Source organism: Dermatophagoides farinae, chromosome 10, assembly GCF_024713945.1.
Source record: "Dermatophagoides farinae isolate YC_2012a chromosome 10, ASM2471394v1, whole genome shotgun sequence".
Taxonomy (NCBI): Eukaryota; Metazoa; Arthropoda; class Arachnida; order Sarcoptiformes; family Pyroglyphidae; genus Dermatophagoides; species Dermatophagoides farinae.
In genome coordinates, this window is record NC_134686.1 from 2,439,677 (window position 1) to 2,458,965 (window position 19,289).

At 30.0% G+C, this 19,289-nt stretch overlaps 1 protein-coding gene across 1 annotated transcript; it reads right to left on the minus strand.

Annotated features, from left to right (window-relative positions):
• Positions 1-5,377: 5,377 nt before the first annotated feature.
• LOC124491208 (uncharacterized) lies at positions 5,378-14,579 on the minus strand. Its single transcript, XM_047053840.2, has 3 exons — positions 13,707-14,579; positions 7,866-8,040; positions 5,378-7,790 (listed from the first exon to the last, which is right to left on the minus strand). Exons 1-3 carry the CDS (start codon positions 14,374-14,376, stop codon positions 5,513-5,515), a joined length of 3,123 nt encoding a protein of 1,040 aa, XP_046909796.2. The 5' UTR covers positions 14,377-14,579; the 3' UTR covers positions 5,378-5,512.
• Between the last annotated feature and the right edge of the window lie 4,710 nt (positions 14,580-19,289).

Sequence of the window (19,289 nt, forward strand, 5' to 3'; positions counted from 1 at the left end):
TGAATGTATGTGTGTGTGTGTGTGTGTTGTGTGTGTGAATTCGTCAAACACAAATACACAGAGTAACAAGTCATGCAAGTCTGAAAAAAAAATTCAACAGCAATTCTCCACCTTCATAAACATTTATATGTGTATGCTAGAAACACACAATGAATTTTTATATATATAATATAGATATAGCACCGCCCAAAATAAGGTTTGTCTTTAGCAATTCACATTCATTCTGGTTCTTCATAATAATTTTTTTTATTTACCAAAATACCCGATATTTGTTTGCGTATACGCACAATGTATACATACATAGCCGGTTTTTTTTTAATTTTTACGTCATAGTGAATAATTCTATTTTGGGTTGATATTTGGTAGTAGTGGTAGTAATTGTGGTGGTGGCGGTGGCTGTGGTATTGAATTTATCGATATATCGATGATGATGATTATCGATGATGCTTGGTTGGTTGGTTGAATACACTGCATAAATATATTTATATTTCATAAATAAATTTTTTGTTTTGTTTTTATTTTTCAAAAATAAAAATGAAAAAATTTTTCTGCCGGAAACGAATAAATTATTAGCGATGATGATGAAACGAAAATTGCTTGTTTTTTTTGGTTGAAAAAAAAAAATTTTTTTTTCGGTTAAATTCATATTGATGACCGCCAAACATATATATTATATATGTTTGTGATGGATGGCCAACCGGTTTTCAAATCCATAGTTTTCCTTGCATAACACTTGATTTGTTTGTATATATCAATAGCAATATCAATTGATTGATTATTGCCATACACATGTGTCTAGATTTGATTTCAATTAATTATTTTTAGTGATTAATTTGAATTATTAATTAGTTACAATGATTACAATATATAGGTAATAATAAAGGTAATAATTAGCTTATGATATGATCGATCCATCGTAGTAATTATCATTGTTATTATTATTATATTATATCGATAATTGTGTATCGATCAGAGTCATTAATTAATTTTGTTTTCTTGTCAATTACCGACTGATTTTTTGGATTTACTATCAATTTTGATTTGGAATTTCATTATTCATCATCATCATCATCATTTTTTTTCATGGCCCATTATCCAAATGTGTGTGTGTGACATATAATAATCACATAATTCAACAGAAACAATTAATCAAATCGCATTACATTATTTCTGCCTACTTTTCAATGTATTTGGCTCGTGTCGAACATTGCAAATAAAAGTGATGATCTGATGACCGAATGATTAATTTTGGTCATCGGATAAATATCGATTCCTTTTTCCTATATGATGAAGAAAATTTTTTTTTTTTAAATTTTTAAAATTATCACGATGAAAAACAAAATTATTAGATGCCGAATATATGAATATACATTGGTTTGATAATCATTGTCATCGAATAAACAAAAAATTGGCTCATCCATCATTGAACATCAAAAAAAAATGCTACTTCGTGTGTCTCTCATTTTTTTTCGCTTTCATTTCGTTATCATTCAATGGTCGTTTGTATTCGAGGTTTTTTTTTCTACATTCATTCATTCATTCATATCGTCTCGTTTCGTTTTGTTTCGTTTGTGTAAATCAAATCTGTCTTTGTCAAACAACAAAACAGCAACGAAAAAAAAAACAAAAACGAAAAACTCTGTGTCACAATTCTCAGTATCCAAAATATTCCACATTCTAAATTTTGTCCATCGTTGTTGTCGACAAATGTTTTTGTTGTTTATATGGTAACACGCACCAACAACAGCACACACACACAATGTGGTTCAATTGTTTTGTTTTGTTTTTCTGGTCAATATATCGTGTTTTGATGAAAATCTGAATAATTAGATTTTTTTTTTTGGTTAATTTTCAATTGCCGATAAAGTGAAAAATTCATAATTTTTGATCTATTAGCTAGATATCTAGCCAAACCATTTGTTTGGGTTATTCAGAGGGTGTGTCGCATTCGCATACACACACACACACAAACACACTTTGACATAGGGTCGTTGTTCTGTATCATGTTGTAGTGGAAAATTTTTTTTTTGTCAAGTTTAAAAATTTTTGAAAAAAAACTCGCGCGCTAGATATTTATCGTTCTGTTTTTTTTCTTCTTTCTTGAACTAATCAATCTTTTTTTTTCTTACTTTTTTTTCTTTCATTTGATCTAGGTGAGAAAGTTGACAGGCCAAAATTTCTTCTTCTTCTTCAATTCATTCATTCAGTTTTGTTTTGTATAGTGGTTGTTGTTGTTGTTGTTGTTTCATTTCTATTTCTAAAATACACGTTTTTGTGTTGTTTGGTTGTATATTGTATATTGTATTGTAACAATTTCAAACATAAGTTTTCAATCATATTTTCTGTCCGGTTTCTTCATCTTGTTGTTTATTATTGTGTGTGTTAAGCTATCAAAAAGTCATTATCATCATCATCATCATCATCATCCATTGATAAATAACGATTTCCAATCTAGTGAGAGAAATACACAAATGAAGATCCAATAGATAGGTATATATCATTAGGTCATTTGGGGGTATCACCCATACAAACAAACAAAAAAAGGTAATCGATCTCTTTCTCGATATTTTTTTTTGTCAAAAAACTTCAAAACTACTATGAAATTATATTGATCATTTTGAAGATTTAGTTTGTGGATAATTTACATTTTTTGTTGTGTTGTTGTTGTTGTTGAAAAAAACACGCACACAGATAAATCTTTTTTTTTTGCTCTTTGGTGATATTCAAATATAGAGGACACTATCTATCTATCTATCTATCTCAAGGGACAAAGATCTATTAGAATCTATTTACAAGTAATGATAATTTTTGACATTTGTTTGTTCCACTTTTGTGTGTGTGTGTGTGTGTTTAATATAGGAACACAAGCATAGAACGTATTTGTCCATGTTTTTTTTTTTTTTTTCTGGTCATCTCATATTACCATTTTTTTCGGCCATTCTTTAATATTTTTTTTTCTCACTTTGTGTGTGGTTATGTTTTGTTTGACCAATAATAATAACAACAACAACAACATTACAATACAATAGATAAACGAAACAAATGTTGTTGTTCAAAATAACGTGTGTGTGTGTGAGAATATAATAAATGATTTTTTAATTATTCTGTCTGTTTTTTTTTATAATAAATGATATAAATTATAAAACCATTTACCTACCCTACTACTACCCTACCTATGAGTGTGTGTGTGTGTTTATGACACATGACCTTTATAATTTCATGGCCCTAATAATAATAATAATGAGATCCAAAGACCCACCTCAAATACACACACACACACACACACACACACACTATTTTTCATTAATGTAGGTCGTCTTTCTTTTTTGGGTGTTTCTTTCTTTCCTTTTTTTTTGCTCATTTCAAGAATTCAATTCATTTTTTTGTTTTGTTTTTTGTTTATCGATTCCATTACCCGAAAAAAAAGACTTTTCTGGTTTTCAGTTTTTTTTCAGTTTTTTTTTCTTTTTAGAAATTTTATCCAATTTCAAGACGTTATTATGGAAATGAAACTTTTGTTTCATTGATACACATCCATTTTATTTCATGAATATTCTTGTTTCGATTCTTGTTTTTATTCTTTATTCGTTTAGCAACGCCAAAATGTTGTTATCTAATTTTTTTGTATTTTATGGAGATTATCATTGTCTTGTCCATTTCTCATTTCATTTCAGAACATTTTTTTTTATAGATGTATGTTGTTTGTATGCAATTGCCAAATTGTTCCATGTTGTTCCACAAATCGTATCCCAAATACATGCAACACACACACACCATCCGTTCAACAGAAAAATGGATCGTGTGTGTGTGTGTGTGTGTGTATGTTTGGGTTGTTTGTATTTGTCTATGTTATTGTTAGTTTTTTTTTCATTTTCTCTCTCATTTGTTGTTGTTGTCGTCGTTTTTATTTGGCCTGTATGTTTAATAATAATAATTCGGACAGCCAAAGACTTTTTGTTGTTGTTGTTGTTGTTGGATGATTTGGATGATGATGATGATAATGGCAATGACGATGATGGCGATGGCGATGGCGACGACTACGACGACGACGACTAAAAACCCGAATATTTTATATGAGAAAAAGAAGAAAAAAAAGAAAAAAAAGGACGATGAACGAACGAATGAACGAACGTATGTATTTATTTCTTTCCCTCCCATGTAATCCATCATTGTCCACGACAACCAGAAATGAAATGAAATGAAATGAAAAAAAAAAATTTTTTTCGTCGACAAAGACTATGACGACGACTACAACGATCAAATGATGATGATGAAGACGATGATGATGATGATGACGGCAAACAAAAAAAAAATATAAATACACGCAGAGAAAACACAGAATGAACGAAGAGATATTGAACCAAAAATATACAGCCACGAATAATAAGAAAACAAAAAAAAGAAAAGAAATGAAATGAAATGAAAACATTCAAACCATCATCATCATCATCTGTTGTGACTGAAATCCAAGAATTTTCTTCTGTTTTTTTTTCATCTTTTTTTTCTTTCTTGATTTTGATTCGATTCAGTGTTTTTTTTTTTTTTTTTTGGTTTTGGATTTACATTTGGATTTGATTGGATTCGTTTCGCGTCCATTGTTTATTTCCATTCAAGATTCAATGATGATGATGATGATATAGTGGTATAATCATTTGATATTTGTTTCAATTAGTTTAGTTTGTTCGCCCAAAACAGGACATTTGTTTGTAATAATAAGTGAAATTAAATTCATGGATGTTAATATTTTTCTTTTCTATCGTTTCGATAATGATACACGACAATTTTCATGGTATCACGAACCTTTGTGTGTGTGTGTGAATGAATCCCAACGTAAAAGAAAAAATCTATAAAGAAATCACAAATAAAAATGAAAAAATTCATCATCATCAAAATTGATCACGACATGATTGCCATCTTTTGTATGAAAATATTAATATTATTCCGATTTAGTTCGCGATTATTATCACTTGATGGCAGCACAGTTTTGTTATGAATGAAAAAATACACATAAGATTGATGAATATTCAATCGATGATGATGATTCGTTCAAAATAGCAAGAATTTTTTGTTTTTAAAATTTAAATTTTTTTTTATTTATTTAAAATATCATCATCATCATCATTAATAATGAAAGCGGGAGATAAAACTTGTGCCCTAAAGAAGAAGAAGAAGAAGAAGAAAACGCGATTTCCATAAAAAAACAAACAAACAAACAAAGACTATAAATGACAAATATTAAAATTGAATGTTTGTTTGTCATTAGCAAATGAGAAATTCATGAAATAAATAAATAACCACCACCACCACCGCCGCCGCCTCCGGTAAAATGTATATTTCCATCATCATTTGTTCAAAAGTGTTCATTTTAATCAATTGAAAATGTTTTATATTATATTTACATAAGCAAGCAAAGCAAAGCGAAAAAAAAGATGAGACAAAAAAAAAATTCAACTAAAATTTTTCATTTCTAAAATTCATTCCAATTGATAATAATTAAGACCAACACCGCCAATTATTTCATTTGTTGTTGAATGTTGTTGTTGTTGATTATAACTATGGCCAGTGTGTTGTTGTTGTTGTTGTTTTGTAATGATGTATTCTGTAAGCTAAACATTGTCGATGTTGTGTTATTATTATCATTATTATGAATTGTATCATATGGTTGCTGTTGATGATTGGTAATTGTATATTGATCACAATATTGTTGTTGTTGTTGTTGTTGTTGGTGGTGGTGATGTTGATTATGGCCATATTGTTCATATTGTGATCCAATAATCATCATACGATTATTTTGTTGCATCAATGATGTCTGTATACTATTCGGTGATGATGCCTGACCAATAGATGATGATGATGTCGATGTTGATATTGAACCGCAATCTGAATTATAATAATAATTTTCATTATATCCATGAGGATGATATTGAATTATTGAATTATTTGATGGTTGTTGTTGTTGTTTTAATGTTGTTGCCGAATATTCTGATGGTATACGATGATAATGATGTTGTTGTTGTTGTTGTTGTTGTTGATGTGGATTTGTTGTTGTTGTTGTTAAACAAATTTCTGGATATTGATATTGATTCATTGTTAGTGGATATGAAGGTGGCAATGATTTTGTTGTTGTTGCTGTTGGATCGGAATAATTATAATTTCCAAATGAATCATAATGATAATGATGATCTGTATATGTTCCAGGTGTTGAATTCATTGTTGTATATGAATCATATTGATTTAGACAAGGTGATGTTGTCATTTTTGTTCTAATATTATTAGCGGTGGTTGTAGTGGCCACTATTGGATAGGATATTGATGGATCACAGTTTGCATTATGATGAGTAATATGATGTTGAGAATTTGTCGTTGATGAATAATCATTTTGATTATTATGATTATATGATGACTGATCATCATATGAAATTGATTTTGTTGATGATGATAATGATTCACATGATGGTGGTGAAAAACATTCCGATTTTATCATCGATGATGATGATGCTGATGATGATGATGGCAATTGTTGTTGTTCATGTTGATGATGATATGAATCGGTAAAATTATATGATTGATTTGAATGTTGATGACCATTTTGATTGATTTGATTCGATATTGTTGTTGTTGCTGATGGCGATGTTGGTGGTGGTTGAAGATGAAATGATGCCGATGTTGATGATATTAATGTTTGATGATAAATCATTTGTCTTTTCATCTGTTGTTGTTGTTGTTGTTGTTGTAGTGGTGGTGGTGGTGGTAATTGATTTTCTACATTACAATCATCATATCTATAGCTACTACCATATTGACAATCAGATTTATTATTATTGACCATTGGAATTTGACAGTCCGCTGTTGCTGATGATGATGATGATGATAATAATAACATTTTTGAATTGATCATTGGTGATGTACAACTACTATTGCTACTGTTATTACGTATCGATAATGGATTCTTATGATCCACTTGTTGTTGTTGATAATTATTCAATTTACCATTGAATAATGTTGTTGTCATCGATGATGCTGGTGATCGATCACCTGATAGTGCTGATTGTAATAAATGTCCAGTTGCTGCCATTGTGCTTGTGGTTGTGGTTGTTGATGGTAATATCGATGCCATTGTTGTCGTTGTTATAGTTGTTGATGATGGTTTCAATAAACAACAATCCGTTGTTGTTGTTGTTGAATTGATCATCATCATTTGATGATTCTTGATTTTTGATGATCTGGAACCTGATGACTGTGCAACATAACCACAATCGATATTACCACAATGATTTTTGTTATTATTGCTGTTTATTGATTGTTTTTTCCCTGTACGTTTGTTTCCACCTGTGCGGCCACGTGTTTTTGGTGTTGTTGATGATCGAACACTGGTGATCGGTAATGATGATGATGATGATGATATGATCATATTTGACGATGGTTGAATCATTGAATTTGTATTCGATAATGATGACATTGTTTTTGTCGTAGTTTTTGTTGTTGATGTCGCTATTGTTGCAATGGAATCATCGCAATTCTCAAATTCTGATGATGCAAATATTTTTCCACAAGGATCAGTGGCTGCGGTCATCGATAATTTTGATTCATTTGAATTACATTTCATAATTTTATTCATTTCTGTTTCATAACCATTTTCATCCATTAATTCATCATCGATGTCATCATCATCATCATCATCATCGTCATCGTCATCATCGGATCCAATATCATTGCAAGATGATGTTTTTGATGAACTTTTTTCATCTGTACCCGTTTTACTATTGTTATTCTGTCGTTTATATTTCATTCTGTATGTGGGGGAGGAACGAAGAAATGAATAAGAATTTATTAAATCAATTACACAACAGAAAGAACAGATTTACCTTCGATTCTGGAACCAAACTTTTACCTGACGTTCAGTCAGATCTAATGATGCGGCAATCTCAATCCTTCGTGGTCGACATAGATATTTATTATAATGAAATTCTTTTTCCAATTCTAATAATTGTGTATTTGTATACGCTGTACGTAGCCGTCTTGGTGTGCTGCCTGATTCACCTAGACATCATAATAATAATGAATGAAAATAAATAGTGCACATTAATTAATTTGAAAATCTGTAATGATGATGATGATGATGTAATCAAAACAACCAGTAAAGACAGGAAAAAAAATGATAATGATAAATGATGATGTATATGGTGTTTTTGTTGTTGTTCCATGAAGTAGAAAACATAATTAATTATGTCCTTAACCTATTAGTTTTTGGTGATAATCATCATCATCAACATGCTCATTCATTATTCATTTATTTATGATTTGATTGATTAATCGTGTGCATGTGTGTTTATCAGATGAATATGATGAAATCTTAATTAACATCATCGTATCGTATTCATGTCAATCAATCAATAATCTAGAATCATCTCATCTATTTGCAAATACACATGTTTTTTTTGTTTTCTCCATACATATGTAACCTAAGGGGTTACATAATAACCTGAAACGAAACGATTGATTTGATGAAAAAATGTGAGACAAGTTTGTTTTTTACACGCATTCACAGTGTTTTTTTTTTGTATGCAAATGATGATGAGAACCATATAATTTTCTTGTTTTTTTTTTTTCTCGTTGTTGTCAGCATTGAAACGAAGAAACGAAAAAAAATCACCCAAATAACTTGGGATTTTATTATTGTCAAATTTCATTATTTTTGATGATTTGATGATTTGAACCTAATAATTAATTTTTCGTTTTACAATTTACCTTGAAGCAAACTGTTTGTTTGTTTGTTTGGCTTTGATATAAATGATGATGATGATGATGAATATTGCTCAATAGCTTGAAGGTGAATTTACATCTTCACCAATCGATTGATGTGTTCAATTCTAATCAATGGATATATGTTTTATTTTCACACACACAACAACAACAACAACAAAAAATCGACTCATAAGAGCATCATCCAGTGATCACAATTAATCATTTTCGATTGAATAAACTTTGTATGTCTGATAATTTTTTTTTGTTACGAGAAAAAGAGAAAAAAACACGACAAATGATAATGATGCTGATATAGAGTAACTGAATTGTTTTTTTTTGCAAATCCAAAAAAAAAAAAAAAAACAAAAAGGAAACGCGTGCCGTTTGTGTGTGTGTGTGTATTCAGCAGAAAGGAAGTCAAAAAGGATGGGAAGGGAAAAAAAAGGGTAAACATCCATGCATTCATCCACGGGGTTGCGTTAGTCATCATCATCCCGTATCCGTGTAAAGTAACCATATTCCGCTGGGTTCTGTTACTTGCTGTTTGTTATGTTAGTCACTGTTTTGCGATAAGACTGAATTTTTAGTTATTTGCTTTGTTTATTATAGTTTTTTTTTGCTCTCCGTATCTGATGACGATGACGATGATGATGATGATAATAGAAATTGAATGAAAACTCATCTGTGTGTGTGTGTGTGTAGCAGCGGTATCTTTGTGAATTCACGGGCGACAGGGTATGAAAAAAAATAACCAAAGAGTTTAGTTCTGAACAACCAAAAAAAAATCCAATGATTTTATTCTTGTCTATTTCATATGGAGATAGAATTGTGTTATGGGGAAGGCAATACAACAACAACAACAACAACAGCGTGTATTGTGATTTGAAATAAAAACGACAATGATGATTATGTGGATGCGTGTACAAACAAACAAAAAAAAATGTGTGATTTATGTTTGTGTGTATGTGTGTGTGTTGCATGGATGATTTTTTTTTTCATGACGAAAGATTCGTATGATGAACAAAAATCTATGTCATTTTTAGCTGATGTGAATAGTAATCTGTGGCATTTCTTTTTTTTACAGAATATTCTTCGCCTTGAATCAATGAAATGTCTTTGTTTGTATTTGGATGGTGAAGAATTTGTGCCATGGTTTTTTTTGTTGTTGTTGTTGTTGTTGTTTATCATCATCGCCTTTGAGGCAAATTTGTGAATATATGGTTAAACTGATAGGAGAAGAGAGAGAGAGAGACAAAAAAAACAACAACAACAAGGTATCCATTATATGCTCTTATCTTAAGATGTTGACAATAACCAAGTAAAAAAAAAAACAAAAAACAAAACCGGAAGAGATAAAAACAATTTTTTTTTTCGCTCATCTACACTTTATTTTGGTTTCATTTCATTCGAAACAAAAAAAAAAAACGCCACATACACCGGAAATTTCCTACACTGGGAAAAAAAATTCTGGTTAAATTCTTTCGAAACAAATTGTGTGAAAATTTTTTCTTTTCGAAATAATTTAGCCAGAATTACAATGTGCCCACCTTCTTCCTATTTTTACTTTGACTTGGGCGTGTCTGCTGCCGATTGAATCATCATCATCATCATCATCATTGAATGATAATTTTTCATTTTTGAATTGATGCATGAATCGGAAATTCTTTTTTTTTACACAAAACAACAACAAGATTTATGATAAATTTTTCTTGAGCATCATCATTATTAGTTGAGATTCAGATAGAATAAAGAATAGACAAAAAATGAATGAAAACTAAATTCCAGATGATCAATTTTGCGAATGAACAAGGGAAGTCGAACGTTTGATCCTGATTGTTGTTTCAACACCAAACCAAAAAAAAAATCGAAATCGAAATCGAAATCCCGGGTCAAACCAAAAATTTTCTCTTTTCCCGACCATCAAAAATATGGTGACAACAAAAAAATTCGTCAATACGGGACGTGACGACAACAACAAATTGAACAAAAAAAAAACCCGACCGATCGACCAAAGAACAAGTAACAATAAATAATAATAACAACAACAACAACAACAAATACGAGAAATTCTTCATTCAGTCCGGAAACGGAAACTTGTTTTCAAATCATTTCTTTTGTTATTGCCGATTGTATGTGTGTGTGTGTGTGTGTGTGTTGTGGTTGGTGTTTGTGTGTGCTGCATATTCGTTCGTTTTTTTTGTTGTTTGTTTTTTTGGTTATTGTTGTCGTTGGATTATTAATCAAACTGAATTTTTTTTTCTTTTCCTCTATATATACCCTTTTTGTCGTTGTCATTGAGATGGTTATGATGATGATGATGATGACGACGATTGCGAAATATTGTCTACGATCAATCGATTTGTCAATATGATATTTTCATTGCAATGGGAAAAAATATGAATCAATTTCATCGGAATTGAATATCTCGAGAACACAATTCTGACTTGAAAACAGAGAAAAAAAAATTCTAATAGAAAAAGGTGTGATTTTGTAATGCAAATACCAAGATATATTTTCAGCTTCAAGATGTCTTAATGTGTTAATCTCTTGAATCATAATGAATGAATATTCATTCATTTTAGACATCAGATCAGAAATTCAACAACAAAAACAAAAAAAAACTCATCATTCTGTATTGAGAGCAAATTTTTCATTCATTTCATCATTTTTTTTTATTCAATGAAATATGATACTTTTATTCATTTATCAAACAGACAGAAACACTTGTTGTTTTTTTTTGCGTAGACATATATATCAAGAGATTCAAGACCTATATATGCATGTTTTACATGATGATGATTGTTACATATAAAAATGACATGATGATCATTTTTGTTGTTGTTGTTGTGACATGAAAAAATACAAACACACACAGTATTTGAAATTTCGGTAGCCAGAAATATTTTTGTTAAATCAGAAAAAAAAGTAATAAAACATTGAACATTATTATTGGTGTCTTTTTTTTCTTGTTGAAATTTTTTTTTCTTTACATTTTCAGTTCCGGTAACGTTTTCTTGCATTTTCTTATTCTTCTTTCAACTATGATTGTATATCATTCAAGTAGCCAGGTCATAAAAAAAAAAATTTTTTTTGTTCTGAAGCCACCAACACATCAAACAACGAATTGTTTGTGGCTATTTTTGTCCATTCTGTTTTATTTTTATTTTTTTTCTACGTTAGCTTCGAAACGAAAAAAAAAAATTTTTTGTCGGTAAAATCTCAAAGTTTATTTCGAAGGAATGTGTGTCATATGGTCAAAATGAAAGAATTTTTTTTCCATTCTATTTCCCACATTATTGTTAATTCTGATTCTAAGATTTTTTGACTTTTGAAAAACAAAACAAAAAAAATGACGACAAAGAATAAGCTTTATGGCCGTGAATCATAAAAAAAACGATTGATTGCCTTGAAACAAAAAAAAAAAAAAAATCTGGTCCCTTTTTTTCGGGTAACTATGACATTGACAATTATATTGTGTATCTATGTGTGTGCATGGATCATCAAATGATTACCGAAAACAAAAGAAAAACCACCTGTCATTCGTTTTTTTTTCTCTACGCAAAAAAAAACATCTTGACCCTTTTTTTTCCTAAAAAATGTTATGGCCCAAAGGGTTTCTTGTTTTTTGTTTCCAATGTGGAAACCATGTTTGCCGACGTACGACACTTGGGTTTTTTTTTGCTGGGCTTTTTTTTCACATTCTAAGAAGCTTAAAATTATTCAAATGAATCAAAAATGACGATTGACAACAAGCAAGCAAATAGCAAACAGAAAGCAGCAGCAAAAAAAAAATGTCACCGACAATGATGATTATTTATTTATTTATAAAAATAGAAACATATCTATCTGCCATTAGTCGACGAGAATTGTGAAAAACCGAAAGAATGAAAGCGCAGAATGAATAATCTTTTTTTTTCGTTGTTTCGGCATTCAACAATGGAATTAAATATTACGATGATGATGATGATTGGCAGCCATCTTGATGATCATTGATTATTCATTGTATACGAACCGAAAACGAAACGAAAAGATTCACAACAAAATATGAACAATTTTACGGATCAATGGCAATGATTTTTTTTCTCTCTAATCCTTTTTTTTCGGGCTGTGTGATTGAATCGATTTGGTTTGGATTTTTTTTCGTTTTGTTTTATGTATCGTAACCGTGAATTGTATCGTAATCGAATCGCTAAAAATTCACAAACAGACAGACAAGATAACCGTTACCAATAATGTGTTAATTAAATACATCAGTTTTTTTTCTGTCTTTTGGTTCCCATAAGATTTTTTTTTTTTTTTTTTTGGTGGGAAACCAAAATGTTTTTATTCAATCTGGTAATTTGAATCCCCAGTTGGATCAAATTAACACATGTGTATGTGTGCGGTGTTGGTATAAAAATTCATTCATAGCTACTGAAATATAGGTTTGGTTTATGGCCATCGAAAAACAAAAAAAAAATTGGTCAAGGTTTTTTCAATTACGAACAAAAAAAAATTTCTCATTGCTTGTGATGAGTAATTGTTTTTCAATAAACATATGTGATCAATGAAATTGACCAGATAATACCGGTTAAGCACACGATTTTTCGGTAAAAAATTTGAAATTTACCGGAATTTTTCATCCATTTATATCATGTGTGTGTGTGTATGTGTCGGTAGTTATTATCACGACGATGATAATGATCATTAACACTTGTAATAACAACAACAACAACAACAATCATCACCCAACATCATCATCATCATCATTAATCATTCTTGCAAACAAATTCTCTTTCTGTTGATTCATGTGTTGTAAATGAGTCGTAATAAATTTTTTAATGTTATTTTTTCTTCGTGTTTTTTTTCATTTTTCATCATATCAAATTCAATAGAAAACTTTAAATTACGATTTTCATACAAACAAACAAACAAACAAAGTGTTGAAAATCTTCAATGAATTCTATCAATATATAACAAACCTTGATGTTGTTGTTTACGGGTCATTTTTTTATCCTTTGTAATCCATGCAAAATTATCTGATGATTGCTGTTGCTGTGTTTGCTGTGGTTGTTGTTGCTGTGGCTGTTGAGGCAGTTTTACATTTGTTGATTGACATACTATTAATTGTGATAAATTAGTACCATCATTTATGATTGATGATTGCTGTTGCTGCTGCTGCTGCGGATGTTGTTGTATATTATTATTGTTTGATAAAAATTCTGTAATTGATTCAGTTTTAATAATTGCCGATGATGATGATAATGATGATGATAACATTGTATTTTGATTCTGTTGATTTGTTACAGATACTATTGCTGCTGCTGCTGATGCTGTTGATTGTTCATTTGTTGATGAGATCAATGTTGATGTTGACGTTGATGATGGTGATGATGGAGATGTCAATGACTGTGGATGCTGTTGTTGTTGTTGTTGTGGATTATTTGGTGATAATGATGATGATGATGGTAACATTGTCATTGGAGGTAATTGTTGTTGTAGATGGTCACTAGTACTACTATTTTCAATTGGATAATTTGTCATATGATAATTTAATGTTTGAATTATTGATTGACAAGTTGATGATGATGATGAATCGGGAATTGTCATTGATGATGATAATGATGATGATGGTTGTTGATTGAGCATCATTATCGTCGTTGTCGATGATGATGTATCATTCGATGATGTAGATGATAATGTTGGTGATGATGACAATGATGATGATGATGATGATGAAAGGTGATGATGATGATGATGATCATGAAATGATATTGATTGATTATTAGATGATTGACATTTTATAGATAAATTACATGATGATTGATTCGTTGTTGTTGTCGATGTTTGTTGATGATGAATAATGAATGGATTTTCAATTTCCATATTTTTTTGTTTGTTTGATTGTTTATTTCACACACCATTTGGAAGGAGAAAAAAAACCAAAAACAAAACAAAAATTTTATTATGAATCGATTGCCTTATCCAGAATCCAATCAATCAATTGTTTTTTTTTTGGACTATATTTTTTTGATTAATTAATTTGATAATTTTTGAACACAAATTTCCTGGCACCAATACAGAATATTATTTATAGAATGAAAATGATAAAATCTGATTCGTTTTTCTCAGAGACTTTTTATTTTTATTTTTTCTTTTCTGTTGTGGTTCATTTATGTTGCGATTGGGGAGGTTTTCTGAATCGGATTGGAAATTCAGAAATACAACGAAAAAAGATACATCCAAAAACGAAACGAAACGAAAAAATTTTTGCCTGAATTGATCAAACACACAACCATCAAGTACCGTCCCAGCTGTCAAACTGTCAAAAATAAAAATAAAAATAAAAAAAAAATTTCTATTCGTTTCTCGTCAATTCTCGTCAATGTGTTTTTTTTTTGGTTGGTCAGACGATAAAAATATCTGTGTGTGTTTCACACACACACACACACATACACATGAATTGACAACGAACGACAGTGAAATGAAAAGTTGGTTCACGCCGGTTATATTTGCAAAAACATTGATATTTCAATTTTTTTTAGCCAATGCAATATCCATTGACGCGCGTGTATGTTTTGTTTAGCCAAAAGCATAGCAAACAACAAACATATCATAAGGATTTTAGGCTGTTTTTTTTCTTGTCTTGCTGTCCAACAACAAAACAATATGATTTGTTCATTACATATATGCTCTATCTGTGTGTGTGTGTGTGTGTATCTATTTTTTATTGTTGTTGTGGTCAATACACGCACGCACACATTATAATGATAAAAATTCGTGAAAAAAAACGTGGTCGACGTCGTCGTCGTTGTTGTTGAATTCGTCCCAATGATGATGATGATGATTATTGTTATTATTAGATGAAAAACAGACTAGGATTTCAATATAAAGAATTCGGGATTTCCAAACCTAGTAGTTATGTTTTTTTTTTTTTTTTTTTTTTTGAGATTCGTATTTCATTCACGAACCCGATCATAGATTTTCATGATGATGATGATTTGTTTTTGGCCGAGAAAACTACTGTTTTTTTGTTTATCAAATAGGAACCGGATATATTCATATATATGTAAAAACAATCAATCATTCAATGTTGATGAAATTCATATAAACAGACACATGTTGCACATACACACACACACACACACATTATTATCAATATAGTTGTGGTTGTTTTTTTTTCTGGTCGGCAAAATTCAATGAATTATTATTTTATCCAATATGTTTAGTGGTGGTGGTGGTGGTCATCATCAGGTGGGTTGTGATTGTAGGGTGATGATGATGATGATGATGATGATTGTCGTCGCCGTTGTTGTTGTTGTGGTTGTTCATTATTATTATCCCACCTATTTATTATTCATCATTAGATTCTGATGATGATATATGTAAATCAAATACACTCAGTCAAAACATTGCACCAAGAAAAATAAAATAGTGGACAAAAATTCATTGAATTCAAACCTAGCACTATATTTGTGTTTCAATTCTTTCTGATTGTATGTATTCAAATTCTGTTATATTGCTGATGATCACCCACTTGATGTTGCCATCATTATATCTACATACATGATTATCGATGGATTCAATTATTAATCAATGATATATATATATGATGGTTTATGTGATGTATGTGATGTGATCACACAATTGAATTTGAAAAATAGAAAATGATTGAAATGATGAACGCGACAACGATTCATTCAATCAACGAATTATGGATGAATGAAATGTGTGTTGTGTGTGTGTGTGTGTGTATGAAACAGCATTGATAGTAGTGTGTGTGTGTGTGTGTGAAGTATGAAATGAAAAGAGAATGGAGAAAAAAAGATCTAAAGGATGTGTCTACGAATGTTGTTCAAACACATAGACAAACATACATACACACACACACACAGACATTACTCTTTTTTTTCCACCATTATTCGGGTTTTTCTTTCGTTTTTTTTGTTATTGTGTATATATATGGTATATATCTATGACACCACCAAATATAAACCACCGTACATACAGAATGTTTGTCGGTGTGTGTGCATATATGTTGTGTTAACAATGTGCGCGCGTGCGGAAACTCTAAAATACGGGAATTCTGAATCAAAAAGTTAGAATAAAGGTTGTTTTGTTTTGGTTTCTGTTGTTTGATGAATGATGAAAATTTTTAAAATATGACGATGGATAGATGAATGAATAAAACCCAAGTATAAATTGAATAAGTGGATTTTTTTTTCTGTTCGTTTGTTTGTTTGTTTGCCAAGCTTGTATGAAATCCAGTTGTAAAAAAAAGTTGATTTATGGAATCCATTTTTTTTTCTCTTCCTATCCACCCCATCCCACTACTAAATGTAAGTAAAGTGTTAAGAGAAAAAAAACTTTTAGTTCCAATACACACACACACACACACACGTGTATGTATCCAATGGCCATAAATTTATCAATTCTTGATAGGATTCTGATAGGATTTTTTTTTGTTGTCCTTCATGTTGTTGTTCGATTTATCAAGAAATCACGATGAGATGTTCATCATAATTATCATCATGTGAGAATGTTGATCGGTATATTGATTTGAATCGATAATGGCCACACATGAATGATTTTTTTTCTCTTCAAATCGATTGTGATTGATTGGAAAAAAAAACTAATTTCATTTGAATAAATGAAATGAATCAAAAAAAAAAAAAATAAAAATTACCTACATATTGAGAATGTGTGTGTATATTATAATTTTATGACATGATCATGATCATGATGATGAAACAATGATCAATTCAAACAAACAAACAAAAGTTTTTTTCGTCTTCTTCTTTCTATTGACTGAAACATATAATCAAAAAGACGACGACGAAAAAAATTGATGCTTAAAATCTCATGTAACAATAAAGATATGATGATGATGAATGAATGAATGAATGAGATATGCAAATCAATATCCATGATGAATGAATGAATGAATGATAATTAGCTTTAAAAAAAATGAAAAGTGTTAACATTTTTTTCCAACAACAGGGAAATACGAAAACAAGGTGTTAATTAAACAAAAATCGTGTGTGTTCACTTATTTTTTTTTTTTTTTTTTGGTCACTAACTAAATCATCAATTCTTTGAATCCGGCATAGGTTATTTGTATCATGATTTTTTGTTGTTGTCGTTGTTGTTGTTGTTGTTGTTGTTGTTGTTTTGTTTGATATAATTTTTCCAGGAAATTTTTTTGCATGTATGAAATGTCAAATTACTTTTTTTTCTTGTTTATCGTCGATCAAAAATCAATCGAAAAAGTACATACGAACTGAAACGAAACGAAATTGAAGAAGAAGAAGAAGAAGACGAAAAAAAATGTAAATGTTTTGGTCACGCAATTGTGTGTCTGTGGGCAAATCATAATGTTTTCAATGCTGATCATGATGTTGATGATTTGACAAAGTTTGTTTCGGCTCACAAATCAACACACACACATCATCATCATCATCATCATCATCAACATCGATGTGAATTTTGAATAAATCTAAAAAAATGAACTAAAAATGAACTATACAGTACTGTACTGTGAAATGGTTGAATGTTAAAATGAATGTGATTTTTTCTTTTTTCTTTTTGTTTTGTTTTGTTTTTTAGTTGATCAAAAATCAACTGATCCGTTCCATTCTGTTAATGATGATGATGATGATGATGAAACAATGTTTGAAACAGCAGCTACAACAGCAGCAGCAGCAGCAGATAGTATCGCTCCGTTGGTCATGGATTGACATTGGATTGAAAATTGTTTTTTGTCTGTTTTTTCCAGGAAAAACAATTTTCAATCCAATGTCTGCACAAAAATTTTCTGTCTTTTCTTGATCCAATAGACATACATATGTATTGATGAGAACAACGCACTCAACATACATAATGTGATTGAATTGTTGTTGTTTTTTTTTATTTAAATTCAGAAAAAAATATTATTCATGAATGATAATCATAGTTTTCACACACACACACACACACACTTACAAGATGTTTATATACGTTATAATTTGAATATGAAACGTTTGATTTTATGATTTATGTAAATGCAAACATGATCATCATTATTGCGATACAATTTTTCAAAATCATAGGTGTTCCATTTGGTCATTAGTTTGTTTTGTTTTTGATTTGATTTGATTTGATTAATCCTTTAGTCACCAAGATGCATAAATCAATGTTTGATTTATTTTACATTATTATCATTGCAATTGGTGACACTTGTCATCATTATCATTTTTATAATCATAATAAATGTGGCTGTTAACCCTTTTTTCGTGCATTTTTTATCGCTAATTATACATTTCATTTGATTGTTTATATATTGATTTGATTAATTTCATCATATATGACAACAGACAATAGACAATGTGTTGTGTAATAATTATAATTCAACAATCAGATTTCAAGAATAAAGGATTGAGGTGGAAAAAAATGATTTTGGCCGTATGTCCAAGAAAAAAAATTGATTCATTGATTCATTGATTTTGTGGCCACACCGACACACACACACATCAGTCACAAGTTTGAACAAAAAAAAAGTCATGCGATTCTTTCATTCAGTTTGTTTG

Bases quoted from the DNA above. Each gene is read 5' to 3' on its own strand.
- LOC124491208 (XM_047053840.2), bottom strand. From the start codon at position 14,376: ATGATGCTCAATCAACAACCATCATCATCATTATCATCATCAATGACA. The intron at 8,041-13,706 runs GTTTGTTATATA...TATGATGTCTAG, and splicing joins CCGTAAACAACAACATCAAG to GTGAATCAGGCAGCACACCA. The intron at 7,791-7,865 runs GTAAATCTGTTC...CCCCACATACAG, and splicing joins GTTTGGTTCCAGAATCGAAG to AATGAAATATAAACGACAGA.